The sequence below is a fragment of the Brachyhypopomus gauderio genome, unplaced genomic scaffold (assembly GCF_052324685.1).
Source record: "Brachyhypopomus gauderio isolate BG-103 unplaced genomic scaffold, BGAUD_0.2 sc49, whole genome shotgun sequence".
NCBI lineage: Eukaryota > Metazoa > Chordata > Actinopteri > Gymnotiformes > Hypopomidae > Brachyhypopomus > Brachyhypopomus gauderio.
In genome coordinates this window covers 2,562,698-2,580,178 of record NW_027506874.1, presented here as the reverse complement: position 1 = coordinate 2,580,178, position 17,481 = coordinate 2,562,698, and the positions used below count along the sequence as shown (strand labels likewise).

General features: G+C 47.9%; 1 protein-coding gene across 3 annotated transcripts in view; it reads left to right on the top strand.

Moving 5' to 3' along the window:
• Positions 1-17,481, top strand: part of mybpc2b (myosin binding protein Cb) — a 44,563-nt gene that overhangs the window by 14,229 nt on the left and 12,853 nt on the right. For all 3 annotated transcript variants that reach the window (XM_076986745.1, XM_076986746.1, XM_076986744.1), the window contains 10 exons: positions 1,383-1,431; positions 5,273-5,332; positions 5,476-5,645; positions 12,363-12,495; positions 13,236-13,360; positions 15,057-15,162; positions 15,370-15,539; positions 16,419-16,584; positions 17,099-17,205; positions 17,381-17,410. In XM_076986745.1, the coding sequence (XP_076842860.1) occupies positions 1,383-1,431; positions 5,273-5,332; positions 5,476-5,645; positions 12,363-12,495; positions 13,236-13,360; positions 15,057-15,162; positions 15,370-15,539; positions 16,419-16,584; positions 17,099-17,205; positions 17,381-17,410 (1,116 nt within the window). The remainder of the gene's footprint in view (positions 1-1,382; positions 1,432-5,272; positions 5,333-5,475; positions 5,646-12,362; positions 12,496-13,235; positions 13,361-15,056; positions 15,163-15,369; positions 15,540-16,418; positions 16,585-17,098; positions 17,206-17,380; positions 17,411-17,481) is intronic.

Here is a 17,481-nt window from a genome sequence, read left to right as displayed (position 1 = left end):
CCTAGACAAACACACACACACACACACACCTAGACAAACACACACACACACAAACACACCTAGACAAACACACACACACACACACACACACACACACACACACACACACTTACACACACCTATACAAACACACACACACACACACACACACACACACACACACCTAGACAAACACACACACACACACACACAAACACACCTAGACAAACACACACACACACACACACACACACACACACACACACACACACACTTACACACACCTATACAAACACACACACACACACACACACACACACACACACACACACACACACACACACACCTAGACAAACACACACACACACACACACAAACACACCTAGACAAACACACACACACACACACACACACACTTACACACACCTAGACAAACACACACACACACACACACACACACACACACACACACACACCTAGACAAACACACACACACACACACACACACTTACACACACCAAGACAAACACACACACACACACACACACACACACACCTAGACAAACACACACACACACACACACAGACACACACACACTTAGACAAACACACACACACACTTACACACACACACCTAGACAAACACACACACACACTTACACACACCTAGACAAACACACACACACACACACACACACACTTGCACACACCTAGACAAACACACACACACACACACACACACTTACACACACCTAGACAAACACACACCTAGACAAACACACACACACTTGCACACACCTAGATAAACACACACACACACACACACTTACACACACCTAGACAAACACACACACACACACACCTAGACAAACACACACACACACACACACACACATTTACACACCCTTACACACACGTAGACAAACACACACACACTTGCACACACCTAGACAAACACACACACACTTACACCCACTTACACACACCTAGACAAACACACACACACATACACACACACACACTTACACACCTAGACAAACAAACACACACACACTTACAGACACCTAGACAAACACACACACTTACACACACTTACACACACCTAGACAAACACATACACTTGCACACACCTAGACAAACACACACACGAACTTACACCCACTTACACACACCTAGACAAACACACACACACTTACACGCACCTAGACAAACTCACACACACTTACACACACCGAGACAAACACACACACACACACACACACACTTACACACACCTAGACAAACTCACACTGACGTATACAGACTGATGCACACGAATGCACACACATGCAAAAACATACACAGAAACACATGCACACAAACTCTATCCAGTCTCTGTAATCTGAATGTGTTTGTTCTTTTAGTTGCTGACCAAGGAGGACAAGAAGACATTCTTTCTGCCTTCAAACGAGTGTAAGCCTGTGTGTATGTGTATGTGTGTGTGTGTGTGTGTGTGTGCAAGCAAACATGCATGTATTTGTGGGTGGCATGTCATCTTGATTTATAGTAGCTACATTATTTCTCTCTCTCACACACACACACACACTAGTGATCACTAGGGAGCTATGGTACACACACACACACACACACACACACACACACACACACACACACTAGTGATCACTGGGGGCTGTGGTGCACACACACACATACACACACACACACACATATACACACACACACACTAGTGCTCAGTAGGGGGCTGTGGTGCACACGTGCCCAGAGCGGTGGGCAGCCCTAGCCTAGCGCCCAGGGAGCAGTTGGGGTTAAGTGCCTTGCTCAAAGGCACTTCGGTCATGGCCATGGGAATCAAACCCATGACCCTCTGGTTACAAGACAGATTCTCTAACCACCAGACCATGATTACCCGTAACTCGAAATGGTTATAACCTAACCATCTAAATGTATATGTGTATGTATTAATTAGGGGTGGGACGCGATTAAAAAAATTTATCGAATTAATCTGAAGCTTTGTAATTAATTAATCGAAATTAATCGCATTTTAATCGCATTTCAGTATTTAACATGAGAAATATTAATTTAAGTTTGAATGATGAATGAATCAATGAACATGATCATAAACTTCAACATCTTGTTTATTTTTCCACCAGTCTACTACACAGACCAATAGATGAGTGCAGAAAACCGAGCAAACGAGTTTTCAGAAGACTCGAAATTCTGACCAAAAATGTTGTTTTGCTCAGGATATTGGAAGAATAAGAAGAATTTAAGTAAATCAGAAGATGTTTTTAATACCATTTTAGATGGTATACTTTTTCTTTAATTTCCCAGGTATCTCCATAGTGCCTAGAAGTGGTCTTCTGCATGCTCAAAGCAAATGACTGGATCTTTCATTCATCATCTATAATATGAGCTGTCACACCAAGATAATTCTTGTTGCTAACAGAGGTCCAGTGATCCCCAGTCAGAGCCACATTTGTGGCGCTCTTCATAATAACCTGTTTTACTTCCTTTTCCTCATCATACAGCTGCTGGATTTTCTTCGACATTGTCTTTCTGGACGGCAGTTCGTAACTTGCATCAGTTGACGCAATGTGCAGCGCTTCTTGTAAGCACAGAGAACAAACAACACTGCAAATAATACAGTGTAAAAAAATTGACGCGTCAAGTATAAATGCCTCCGCCGCTCGCGCGGTGTGGGGATTCGCGTGCTACGATCACTCGCGAAAGTTTAATCCAGTCTTAATTAAGTTTAATCCAGTCTTAATGGTCCAATGAAGGTAATTTAAAAACCAGGACATTTCCTCACTTTAAAAAACCTGGGACGCCCTGGACAGGATGTGAAATACGGACATGTCCCGGGAAATGTGGACGTTTGGTCATCCTATCATACTAGGAACACATTTAGCAGCTAAGTTATCATTACTGACCTGCGCGTTAGCCCCAACGTGTTTTGTGTTGAGGTGGTAACGAAGGGTGGAAGTGCTCCTGTGATAAGCGAACTCCTTCCTACATAAAGTGCAAATAACACTATTTGTGTTTGTACTTCCATTTGGAAGTTTCTTATATTTAAATTTCCCATCCACCAGCGTAGCCTCTTCAGTCATCTCCATCATGATCTTGTGCACTGAGAAACATTCCACGGTGCAAAAGTGTCTCATGCGTTAAAATGCGTTAATTTTTTTAGTTCGTTAATTTTCCTGTAATTAATTAATCGAAATTAACGTGTTAAAGTCTCACCACTAGGATTAATGCAACTACCACTATATGATTTTTTGGCACCACAGTTCATAAATTAAATTTTCTTCATACACTATATTGCCAAAAGTATTAGCTCACCTTCCTTGACTCACATATGAGCTTAAGTGACATCCCATTCCTAATCCTTAGGATTAGAACAGCTTCAACTCTTCTGGGAAGGCTGTCCACAAGGTTTAGGAGTGGGTTTATGGAGATTTTTGACCATTCTTCCAGAAGCGCATTTGTGAGGTCACATACTGATGGTAGACGAAAAGGCCTGGCTCTCAGTCTCAGCTCTAATTCATCCCAAAGGTGTTCTGTCAGGTTGAGGTCAGGACTCTGTGCAAGCCAGTCAAGTTCATCCACACCAGACTGGCTTTATGGATCTTGCTTTGTGCACTGGTGCATGGACATGTTTGAAGAGGAAGGGGCCAGCTCCAAACTGTTCCCACAAAGTTGTGAGCATGGAATTGTCCAAAATGTCAAAGAAGCCAAGCCCAGCTCCTGAAAAACATCCCCACACCATAATCACCATAATCACACACCATAATCACAATGCAGTCAGAAAAGCACCGTTCTTCTGGCAACCACCAAACCCAGACTCATCCATCAGATTGTCAGATGGAGAAGCGTGATTCGTCACTTCAGAGAACACACCTCCACTGCTCTAGAGTTCAGTGGCGGTGTGCTTTACTCCACTGCATCCGACGCGTTGCATTGCACTTGGTGATGTATGGCTTAGATGCATCTGCTCGACCATGGAAACCCATTCCATGAAGCTCTCTGCACACTGTTCTTGAGATCATCTGAAGGCCACATGAACGTTGGATGTCTGTAGTGACTGACTCTGCAGAAAGTTGGCAACTTCTTCGCACTATGGGCTTCAAAATCCGCTGACCCCACTCCATCAGTTTACATGGTCTACCACTTCGTGACCAAGTTGTTGTCGTTCCCAAACACTTCCATTTTCTCATAATACAGCTGACAGATGACTGTAGAATATTTAGGAGTGAGGAAATTTCACGATTGTATTTGTTGCACAGGTGGCATCCTAACACAGTTGCACGCTGAAATTCACTGAGCTCCTGAGAGCGACCCATTCTTTCACAAATGTTTGTAAAAACAGTCTGCATGCCTAGGTGCTTAATGTTATACACCTGTGACCATGGAAGTGATTGGAACAACTGATTCCGATAATGTGGATGGGTGAGCAAATACTTTAACAATATAGTGTATATACATACACACACACACACACACACAATATAGTATATCAGATGAAATACCACTTTGCCAATCGTAAACTCCCGCTAGCAGTTAACTACCCTCAGATTTGTGTCAATTTGATGGCGCCTGTGATATTATCTAGGGCTAGGGTTAACCCTAACCCTATTCCTAGGTTGTTAGATAGAGAACTTTATTAATCCCAGAGTGAAATTGACAGTTAGCACAATGGCTGAGAGAGAAAATGTTTGATGAAGACCTTGAGGTGAAAATGAAGTACACCTTGTTTCAATTGTGTTTAATTTCTAGTGCCCCAGCTATATTTTTATTTCTAGAGATTTTTTTGTTGAGTGTGACAGTGCCCATCTGCCTCCGTGGCTTTTATTTTATTTTATTTTTTGCTTTTGCTTTGCTTTAAATTCATCATAAATTTAGAAGAAATTAACCGTTTGTTATTGTTAAATTGTCTTATTTAAAGGCAAGTTATTTTAATCGGTTGGGTATTCAATGCAGTTTGCTATTTAAAAGTGTGTTTGAAATTATTTATTCTATTTCTTAATTCAGTGCGCATGTTGGCAGTTTACCTGTCAACACAGACACATGAAAAATATAGTTAATATGCATTTAAATATTTGTGCATTTGTCACAAGTCAAAGTGTTGAGGAGTGTTCATAGTCACGCTGAACAATGTTATCGCTCATTTACTTTATATCGTGCAGGTCTAACTAAACCTCAGTGGAGTGGGGTGAGGTGTTAGCAGAACATACTGTGTGTGTATTCTGTGTGTATAGAGTGTATTTGAGTGCTTATATATGTGTGTTGTGTGCAGTGGTGCAGGAGAGGATGAGGGAGACTTGGACTTCAGTGCTCTGCTCAAAGCTGCTAAAAAGTAAGTTTATACCCCCTAATCCGAGGTAACCTGAGTTTATTAATCCTAATCCTAGTTAAAGTTATTAGTGTATTATATACTTAACATATTCAATGGAACTAATTAAAGTAGCACTACTTAAACTCTCACCTCTCTCCTCTCAGGACTAAGAAGACCCAGCCGGAGGTAGATGAGAAGGACGTTTGGGAGCTGCTGAAGAATGCCCATCCCAGCGAATACGAGAAGATCGCATTTAAATACGGCATCACCGACCTCAGGGGCATGCTGAAACGCCTGAAGAAAATGAAGGCAGTGGAGCCGAAAACTAGCGAGGGTGAGGGGGAGGGAGGGGCTGGGTCTTGAGGGGGAGGGGCTTGGGGCAGTGCGGAGGGGGGGCTGGGGGTGAGAGGGAGAGGCTGGGGGCGAATGTGAGGGGCTTGGGGTGTCAGGGTTGGACCCAGGACAGTTCCTCCGGTCGCCACAAGGAGGAGCCCGCGAGCTAGACCTGGGGGCAATCAGGCACAATAGGCTGCAGGTGTTTGCAGCCTACTTAAGGCGAGCAACTTCAGCAGTCCTTTGCTGAAGTTGTTAGTTGTATTCACGCTCGCAGCCTAAGCCAGTTACTCTTGCCTTTGTGCAGTTGCTACGTTTCTCTGTTTACTTCTGTTTCTCCCCTGAGTGTTCTCAGGTTTTGTCTCTCGTACGTTCTGTTTGTTTCTTCCCTCTCTGTTCTATGTCGGTTTGTCTACCAGTGTTCTGGTGGACAGGCTGACAGGTAATCTGGTAGAAGCTTAGGTCTTGCCTACCTAAGCTTCATCTATTTTATTTCTCCTTTTGACATGTTGAGCCGTTCTCCATGTGATTTTCGTTTTCCCGTTTTTTCTTAAGACGCGTTGTATTCCCTTCCGTGTGTTTTTGTTTGTTAACTTACCTGGTCTATACTCACGTCGAGTTTCTCCGTGTAGTTCTTCTGTTGTTCCCTCTGGGTTTTTTGTTTTCGTTTTCCCGCTGTCGCGGAGGTTTCAGTTTGGCTGTTTTTTGCCTTTTGCTTTTAGTGGGTTTGCACTTGAGTCCTACACTCCTCGAAACCAGCGCGACACCACCGTGTTCGGGGGTGCCACGTTACAGAACAACTTCAGCCTGTTATGGACTCAGCTAACCCAGCTGCCGACGAGGTGCGGAATGCCCTCGCCATACAAGGGCAGGCTATCGGCAGGCACGAGCTAGCATTACAAGAGATACACACCCAGCTCCAGGCTATCGCCCTCGCGGTTCAAAAGCCAGATCAGCCTGTTGCGGCTCCCAGCCCTCTCATTTCCTCCGGGGCTGTCGGGCTGCCTGCCGACTCCCGTGCCGAACCCGCTTTGCCCGCTCCGGCGCGTTACAGCGGGGATCCCGACGAATGTAGGGGTTTTTTATTGCAGTGCTCCCTGATCTTTGAGCAGCAGCCATCCCGTTTTCCTACCGAACGTGCCAAGGTGGCCTATGTCATGGCGTTGCTGTCCGGGAAAGCACTGCGGTGGGCTACACCGGTGTGGGAGAACCAACCGGACATCTGTTCCTCTTTTGAGCGATTCTCTCGGGCTATGCGGCAGACGTTCTTTCATCCGGCTTCTGGGGGTATGGTCGCGTCCAAACTGTTGCGTTTACGGCAGGGCAGATCAACGGTGGCAGAATACTCTCTAGACTTCCGCACACTGGCGGCGGAGAGTGATTGGGGTTCAGAGGCGCTGGGGGCTATTTACATAGAGGGATTGAGTGAAGAGATAAAGGACGAACTGTCCCTCAGAGAGCCTCCCAGTGGTCTGGACGATGCTATAGAACTCACCATTAGGTTGGATAACCGGTTACGGGATCGTAAACAACACCGCCGTTTGTTTGCACCACCCAGCACTAAGTCAGTGTCTCCTGTGCGCAAGACTCACGGGGAAGGCGAGGCATCTGAACAACCCATGCAGTTAGGGCACACTCGCCTCTCCCGTCAGGAAAGACAAACCCGCTTAAGGGAGGTTAAATGTCTTTATTGCGGCCGGGCTGATCACAGAATCGCAGAGTGTCCCGAGTTACAGGGAAAAGGGCAGACCCGTCGGTGAACGGGGTTGCACCGACGGGTCATGGCGCTTATTTCCCCGTCTGCGGTCTGATGCCCCTCGTAGTGGTCTCGTGGAGGGGTTCAGACGAACACCGGGTTTTAGCTCTCGTTGACTCTGGGGCTACTGGCAATTTCATTGACTCCGCCCTCGTAGCCTCTCTCTCCATACCTCTGGTTCCTTTAGAAAAACCCCTCTCGGTGTCTGCTGTGGATGGCAGGTTGCTCACTTCAGGGGATATAACCCACCAAACCGTCCCTCTAACAGTGACGATAGGGAACCATCATGAAACCCTCACCCCTTATGTCATCGCTGCGCCCAAACTGCAGCTGATTTTGGGGTTTCCCTGGCTCCAACGCCACAACCCTGACATTGATTGGCTCAATTTATCTATCAATCGTTGGAGCAAAGTGTGCGAACAGTCGTGCTTGGCGCCCCACTGCAGTAAACCCGGGGAAAGCCAAGAAAAAATAGCAGGCTTGGAGAAAGTCCCTGCTGTTTACCATGACCTTAAAGACGTTTTTAGCAAGCGCAAAGCAGGCTTCCTACCCCCGCATAGAGCCTGCGACATTGCCATCAACCTCTTACCTGGTACCACTCCCCCTAGGGGTCGTTTGTTTTCCTTGGCGTTGCCTGAACGCAAGGCTATGGAGTCCTACATTCAGGAAGCGCTTGCTGCTGGTACCATCCGTCCCTCTACCTCTCCCGCAGGTGCCGGGTTCTTCTTTGTAGGGAAAAAGGATGGGGGCCTTCGCCCTTGCATAGATTACAGGGGACTAAATAAGATCACCATCAAAGACCGCCACCCCTTGCCGCTCATGTCCTCCGCCTTCGAGGCCCTTCAACGGGCGACGGTCTTCACTAAGTTAGACCTTAGAAGTGCGTACAATCTGTTGCGAGTCAGAGAAGGCGACGAATGGAAAACCGCCTTCAATACACCCTCTGGGCATTACGAGTATTTAGTCATGCCGTTTGGGCTCATGAACGCACCCGCGGCTTTCCAGCGGTTCGTAAACGGTGTCCTTAGAGAGACTCTAGATGATTACGCCTACGTCTACCTTGACGATATTTTAATATATAGCTGTACCGTTCAAGAACACCAGCAACACGTACGCCGCGTCCTCCAGTTGTTACTAGAGAACCATCTCTATGTAAAACTGGAGAAGTCCCTGTTCCACGTCTCCGAGGTAGCCTTCTTGGGGTTCATCGTTGCCAAGGGTCAACTGGCTATGGAACCCGCCAAGATCAAAGCTGTGACTCAATGGCCCGTGCCCACGTCCGTTCGTTTAGTCCAACGCTTCCTGGGATTTGCCAATTTTTACAGACGGTTTATTAGGGGTTTTGGCTCTCTTGCTGCTCCGCTCTCGGCCCTCACTAGCAAGAAATTGGGGAAGTTCACCTGGACCCCGGAAGCCCAGAAGGCGTTTGAGACACTGAAGGGTCTTTTTACCAGTGCTCCGGTGCTACGGGTTCCTGATCCTGAGCTCCCTTTCATTGTCGAAACCGACGCCTCTGATTTGGGCGTTGGGGCTGTTCTCTCACAGAGGGTCGGGGACCCTCCTAAGCTGCATCCCTGCGCCTATTTTTCGCACCGGTTCACCCCTACGGAGAGGCGGTACGACGTAGGGGACAAAGAACTCCTGGCCGTTAAAATGGCTTTAGAGGAGTGGCGGCATTGGCTGGAGGGAGCCCGCCACCCTTTCCTGGTCTGGTCGGACCACAAAAACCTGACATATCTCCAGCAGGCCAAGCGCCTCAATGCCAGACAGGCCAGATGGGCTCTGTTTTTTAGTCGCTTTGATTTTACTTTGTCATACCGTCCCGGCTCTAAGAACACGAAGCCCGACGCTTTGTCTCGTCAGTGGGAGCCGCCTCTCATTGACAGTCCGCCTGAAACTGTGCTTCCCCCAGGAGTAGTTGTTGCACCCATCCGGTGGGGAATCGAAAAGACAGTTCAGGACGAACTCGCCAACGAACCCGGCCCTAGCGGTGTTCCTCCTGGCTGTCTCTATGTTCCCTCGACCGCCCGGCGTAAGGTTCTCTTGTGGGGACACACCGAACGATACGCGGCACACCCCGGTGCTAGGCGGACCACCGAACTAATAAAGAGAAGGTTTTGGTGGCCCGCAATGGATCAGGAGATCCGTGACTTCGTGGCCTCCTGCGAGGTGTGTAACCGAAGCAAGGCGCCTCGTAGCAAGCCCAGGGGGCTGTTGCGTCCTTTACCCACGCCCTCCAGACCGTGGTCTCATATCGCCTTAGACTTTGTCACCGGGCTTCCGTCTTCTAAGGGGTTAACCACCATTCTAGTAGTTGTCGACAGATTCTCTAAATTCAGCAAGTTCATCGGTCTGCCCAAGCTGCCCTCCGCCCGGGAGACCGCGTCTCTCTTGCTGCTTCACATCGTCCGCAACTATGGGTTTCCTCAAGACGTGGTGTCCGATAGAGGACCCCAGTTCGCTAGCAGCTTTTGGAAAGCATTCCTGACCCTCCTCGGCGCTTCCGCTAGCCTGTCTTCAGGTTTCCACCCCCAGTCTAACGGTCAGACCGAGCGTGTTAACCAGGACCTGGAGCAGACCCTCAGGTGCCTGGCATCCGCTAACCCTGCATCCTGGGCCGACCACCTGTTGTGGGCTGAGTACGCCCACAACACGCTGTGGCATTCGGCTCTGGGCATGTCGCCCTTTGAGTGCTTATTCGGGTATGCCCCTCTGCTGTTTGCCGATCACGAGCAGGCCGTGGCTGTGCCTTCCGCTAGGGCTCAGTTCCAGCGCTGCCGCAAGGCTTGGTCGCGTGCCCGCTCGGCCCTGTTGAAGGCCTCCTCTGCCTATTGCCGCAGCGCCAACAGGCATCGTCTCCCGGCGCTGTCTTTTCGTCCTGGTCAGCGGGTGTGGTTGGCGGCGGGTAACTTGCCGGTTCAGGGTGGCACCAAGAAACTGGCTCCTCGCTTCCTGGGCCCGTTTAAGGTCGACCGTCGAATCAACCCGGTCACCTACCGTTTGGTCCTCCCTCCGTCCATGCGTGTCCACCCGGTGTTTCACGTGTCCCTTCTCCGGCCGTACTTGTGTGGTTCTTCTCCTGCCCCGGCTCCTCCTGTGCCTCGTATGGTTGGTGGGGGTCCGGTTTATACGGTGCGGCGTCTTTTGGACATCCGTCGGGTCAGGGGGCGGGACCAATTCCTGGTGGATTGGGAGGGTTACGGGCCTGAGGAGCGGTCTTGGGTTCCCAGGGCTCGCATCCTGGATCCTTCTCTGATTGCTGCCTTCTATCGCGACAGGGCTGTGGCCCTGGGCCCGCGAGGTCTCGGGCCTAGAGGGGGGGATTCTGTCAGGGTTGGACCCAGGACAGTTCCTCCGGTCGCCACAAGGAGGAGCCCGCGAGCTAGACCTGGGGGCAATCAGGCACAATAGGCTGCAGGTGTTTGCAGCCTACTTAAGGCGAGCAACTTCAGCAGTCCTTTGCTGAAGTTGTTAGTTGTATTCACGCTCGCAGCCTAAGCCAGTTACTCTTGCCTTTGTGCAGTTGCTACGTTTCTCTGTTTACTTCTGTTTCTCCCCTGAGTGTTCTCAGGTTTTGTCTCTCGTATGTTCTGTTTGTTTCTTCCCTCTCTGTTCTATGTCGGTTTGTCTACCAGTGTTCTGGTGGACAGGCTGACAGGTAATCTGGTAGAAGCTTAGGTCTTGCCTACCTAAGCTTCATCTATTTTATTTCTCCTTTTGACATGTTGAGCCGTTCTCCATGTGATTTTCGTTTTCCCGTTTTTTCTTAAGACGCGTTGTATTCCCTTCCGTGTGTTTTTGTTTGTTAACTTACCTGGTCTATACTCACGTCGAGTTTCTCCGTGTAGTTCTTCTGTTGTTCCCTCTGGGTTTTTTGTTTTCGTTTTCCCGCTGTCGCGGAGGTTTCAGTTTGGCTGTTTTTTGCCTTTTGCTTTTAGTGGGTTTGCACTTGAGTCCTACACTCCTCGAAACCAGCGCGACACCACCGTGTTCGGGGGTGCCACGTTACATGGGGAGCATGAGCAAAAAACCATTTTGACTTATGAGAAAGGCAAAGAGAGAGAGAGAGAGGGAGAGAGGGAGAAAGAGAAACAGGAAGTGAGAAAGAAAGGGGGAGGGAAACAGAAGAGTCTAAAAATCTAAAACATTAGACATGACTAGCGGCCTCTGTAGTGCACCATGTACCTAAATGTTTATCTGATCCCCCTCAAACCTCTAGACTAGTTTCTCTAGGGTTTCAGAATGTACTTACCGGCAAGGGTAGAAAGCTGTGACAACATTCCCCCAGAGGCCAGAGGTAGGCAGAGAAAGACCCGGGAATCCCACCCGCCCACGGCCCCCCCAGGAGCCGTGGAGTCCCAGGGCCGCACTTCCCAGTGACCCACGCATGCTCGCCCCAGCGGGCGGGAGGGGGAGACCCCGGACAGCGCCCCCCCAGCCAAGGAGCCCAGGTCCAGGGGAACCAGAGGAAACAGAGCCCCCCCCGCCATGGGCCGGTAGCAAAGCCCCAGCGCCACGCACTCCCGAGAGCCACCCCCCACCCGGCAGGGCCCCCCTCCCGCCGAGGAGCCCCGAGCTGCCCCGGACCACAACCGCCCAGGGGAGCGGGCCAACCGCCCCCACGCCGGAGCAACAAGCCGGGCCCCGAAACCCCAAGGCGCCCCCCCTGAGTCCCTGAATGCCTTTACTGTAGGGAGGCTGTCCCATATACAATCCACTTAGAAGCCCTAATGATCACCGTCACCATAGTAAACGATCATCGTCGTCGCCATAGTAAATGATTATTTTCGTCGCCATAGTAAATACTAATGGTCAAGTAATACAAGCAGCCATTACTCCCATTCCAGCTGCTCCCACAGAGATGTGATGCAGAAAATAACCACACACGAGGATAACATGGCTATAAAACAACTGGGAAGTGTACTGCTAGTGGGGATAATGGTGTGTGTGTGTTTGCTGTAGCCTTTCTGAAGCGTCTGGAAGCTGCATACTCTGTGCTAAAGGACAAGAAGATCGTTTTGAGCGTCGAAGTTGTCGACCCCAACACAGAAGTAAAATGGCTTAAGAATGGCCAGGAGATCAAACCTTCAGCAAAGTGAGAAACACATACTTACTCATTCACACACTCACACACTCTCTCACACACACGGGCCGTCCAATGAAGGATGGGTTCAAACACATACTTACTCATTCACACACTCACAAACTCTTTCACACACACGGGCCGTCCAATGGAGAATGGGTCCCATTTGAGTCTTAGTTCTCAATTTTTATTATGTTTAGTCAGAAACCCAAATTACAGGGTTAGAGGGAAAAATCTCAAATTAATCTTAAATGTTTTGTTATAATAATAATAATAATAATAATAATAGTAATACTAATAATAATAGTAGTAATATTAATAATAATAATAATAATAATAATTAACAACAATCACTAAAGTACTGATAAATGTGTTTATACTATAATTAAAATTCAATGAGGTTATGTTTTACTCACATATACCGACACTGACAGACACACACTCTGTGTGCTTGTACACCCACACTCACACAGCTAAACTAAACACACGTGTTTTATAATATTAAAACTATTTCTAGTTAATGTGTCTGTGTGGAGGATTCAGGAAGACTGGACTATATCGTCACTCAGGTTAGCATCATATGCCACCTGCAAACTCAACCCCATTTGTTTAGGAAGTTTATTGTTTCTGTGGACCAATCACAGCCAACTAATGCTGTCTGTTTCTAGTGAACAGATACAATATTGCATTTCCCTTCAGTGACACAGTCTCTTGTACTGTGTAAGGTATCTGATTGGCTGTTTGTGTTCCAGGTACATTATGGAGGCCAATGGGAACATCCGTACCCTCACCATTAACAGATGCAGTTTGGCAGATGATGCGGCGTACGAGTGCGTGGCCGGGACTGACAAGTGCTTCACTGAGGTGTTCGTCAAAGGTGAAGCCATGTTCACGTCTTCCAATTTCACACAGCACCAGCTGAAAGGGAGGGGCTATGCAAATGTGTATGTATGATGTCACATACATTTCTCCTGGTTATGTAGTTCTAGCAACCACTACACATTTACTGTTGTCTCCTAATACTGCTGTATTTGTATATGTTATTACTATACTGATTGTTAGTGATGGGAGTTAATCCTTAGTTCTTTCACAGTTCGCCTTTTCCCAGGAAATAAGCAAAGAAAGTGAGCATGTTTAGGGTTCTGTCTGCCTGTGTAAGGCAGGTTTAGATTTTAGTCTGTCTAGGTTAGGCAGGTTTAGGCTTCGTCCGCATGGGTCAGGCAGGTTTTCACACTACAATGACTGATCACAACTTACTGAAACTATAGAGTGTTATTGCCATAATACATGATGGATACATGATGAGCCCCCATCACCATAACTAAACTGAAGTGTAGCTGTGTGTGGTTACAGACCTCCCCCATCACCATAACTAGACTGAAGTGTAGCTGTGTGTGGTTACAGACCTCCCCCATCACCATAACTAGACTGAAGTGTAGCTGTGTGTGGTTACAGACCTCCCCCATCACCATAACTAGACTGAAGTGTAGCTGTGTGTGGTTACAGACCTCCCCCATCACCATAACTAGACTGAAGTGTAGCTGTGTGTGGTTACAGACCTCCCCCATCACCATAACTAGACTGAAGTGTAGCTGTGTGTGGTTACAGACCTCCCCCATCACCATAACTAGACTGAAGTGTAGCTGTGTGTGGTTACAGACCTCCCCCATCACCATAACTAGACTGAAGTGTAGCTGTATGTGGTTACAGACCTCCCCTATCACCATAACTAGACTGAAGTGTAGCTGTATGTGGTTACAGACCTCCCCTATCACCATAACTAGACTGAAGTGTAGCTGTGTGTGGTTACAGAGCCCCCCATCACCATAACTAGACTGAAGTGTAGCTGTATGTGGTTACAGACCTCCCCTATCACCATAACTAGACTGAAGTGTAGCTGTGTGTGGTTACAGAGCCCCCCATCACCATAACTAGACTGAAGTGTAGGTGTGTGTGGTTACAGACCTCCCCCATCACCATAACTAGACTGAAGTGTAGCTGTATGTGGTTACAGACCTCTCCCATCACCATAACTAGACTGAAGTGTAGCTGTGTGTGGTTACAGAGCCCCCCCATCACCATAACTAGACTGAAGTGTAGCTGTGTGTGGTTACAGACCTCCCCCATCACCATAACTAGACTGAAGTGTAGCTGTGTGTGGTTACAGACCTCCCCCATCACCATAACTAGACTGAAGTGTAGCTGTATGTGGTTACAGACCTCCCCTATCACCATAACTAGACTGAAGTGTAGCTGTATGTGGTTACAGACCTCCCCTATCACCATAACTAGACTGAAGTGTAGCTGTGTGTGGTTACAGAGCCCCCCATCACCATAACTAGACTGAAGTGTAGCTGTATGTGGTTACAGACCTCCCCTATCACCATAACTAGACTGAAGTGTAGCTGTGTGTGGTTACAGAGCCCCCCATCACCATAACTAGACTGAAGTGTAGGTGTGTGTGGTTACAGACCTCCCCCATCACCATAACTAGACTGAAGTGTAGCTGTATGTGGTTACAGACCTCTCCCATCACCATAACTAGACTGAAGTGTAGCTGTGTGTGGTTACAGAGCCCCCCATCACCATAACTAAACTGCTGGACGACTACCATGTGGTGGTGGGAGAGAGGGTGGAGTTTGAGGTGGAGGTTTCTGAAGAGGGAGCACATGTCATCTGGTCAGAAACACATTCACACACACACACACACATACACACACACACACAGCTATCATCACACACCATTACACACATATTCACATTATTTCATAAACCATCACATAAAACCTGTCTTCTCTTAAATACAAAGTAAATAAGAAAAAGTATTTTACTTATATTTAATATTAAAATAATAGCCTTGTCTTCTTTTAAATCCTCTGAGTGAAGGTGCTTCGAGGATAAAGAGCTGGCCCGGGAGGATAAAAGTACACACTATCGCTTTAAGAAAGATGGAAAGCGTCATTCTCTGATTATCCAGGAGGCGGCGCTAGAGGACATGGGCATGTACTATGTCTACACCAACGGTGGACACTCCAAAGGAGAACTCATCGTGGAAGGTGCTTGGCCTGTTTGTTTGCTGTAGGCTTGTTCATTGTATATTAACCCAATAGGAATCCTGATACTATAATGACTTGTAAACGGTGATTTATTCTGTTGTGAATAGTCAGTTGTTATTTTGCAATTTATATGTACATTCAGTAATTACATTCATACATGGGTTTCCTGTATGTTTATATAAAAAGACTATAGCAATAAGCAGGAATAAGCATACCACCTGCCCAATTACCATACAGAACACCACCTGCCCAAATACCATACAGAACACCACCTGCTCAATTACCATACAGAACACCACCTGCCCAATTACCATACAGAACACCACCTGCCCAATTACCATACAGAACACCACCTGCCCAATTACCATACAGAACACCACCTGCTCAATTACCATACAGAACACCACCTGCTCAATTACCATACAGAACACCACCTGCCCAATTACCATAACACCACATGCTCAATTACCATACAGAACACCATCTACCCAACTATATACGGAACACCATCTCCACAATTAGCATAGAAATGGCCCCTGCGCAATAAGTATACAAAAAGAAAAACTCACATCCCCTGCATGACAATAACATCAGTCAATGGAGTTTTGTGTTGGACATGTGAACAATGCTAATACTCGGACACACTACTGCTCTAACATAAACCAATAATATACCTGTCTACCTGTATCTATCCACTCACCTGTCTACCTGTACCTATCCACTCACCTGTCTATCTGTATCTATCCACTCACCTGTCTATCTGTATCTATCCACTCACCTGTCTATCTGTATCTATCCACTCACTTGTCTACCTGTATCTATCCACTCACTTGTCTACCTGTATCTATCCACTCACCTGTCCATGTCCTGTGTGTGTAGAGAAGGAACTGGAGATCCTCCAGAGTATGGCTGACCTCACAGTGAAGTCTGCTGAACAAGCCATGTTCAAGTGTGAAGTGTCTGATGAGAAGGTCACAGGGAAATGGTTTAAAGATGGAGTGGAGGTGAAAGCCAGCGACCGCATCAAACTCACCCACATCGGGAGGTAGGTGGTGGTTCGGGGGAGGGGGGGTGTTCACACCCACATCGGGAGGTAGGTGGTGGTTCGGGGGAGGGGGGGTGTTCACACCCACATCGTTAAGTAGGTGGTGGTTCGGGGGAGGGGGGGTGTTCACACCCACATCGGGAGGTAGGTGGTCGTTCGGGGGAGGGGGGGTGTTCACACCCACATCGGGAGGTAGGTGGTGGTTCGGGGGAGTGTTCACACCCACATCGGGAGGTAGGTGGTCGTTCGGGGGAGGGGGGGGTGTTCACACCCACATCGGGAGGTAGGTGGTCGTTCGGGGGAGGGGGGGTGTTCACACCCACATCGGGAGGTAGGTGGTCGTTCGGGGGAGGGGGGGTGTTCACACCCACATCGGGAGGTAGGTGGTCGTTCGGGGGAGGGGGGGTGTTCACACCCACATCGGGAGGTAGGTGGTCGTTCGGGGGAGGGGGGGTGTTCACACCCACATCGATGCCTGATCAAACTGTGTCTGCGCATGTGAATGTTTGTGTAGGATTCATCGTTTGACTATAGATGACGTTAAGCCAGAAGATGCTGGTGACTACACGTTTGTACCAGACGGCTACGCCCTCTCAATCTCCGCTAAACTCAACTTCCTGGGTGAGACAGGCAGCGTGCAGGAATCATGGGATTAACCGTATAAAATTTCACATATAATGTATTATAATGGTATAAAATACACTCTCAAATTACTCAAATATTTAACTTATTTCAATATTTAACTGTTTATTGTGCTGTTTGCAATCTGACAGTCTCTCCTTTCTCTCTCTCTCAGAGATCAAGATAGATTATGTCCCCAGGCAAGGTGGGCTCTGAATCCTTCCATCCATCCATCCATCCATCCATCCATCCATCCATCCATCTATCCTTCCATCC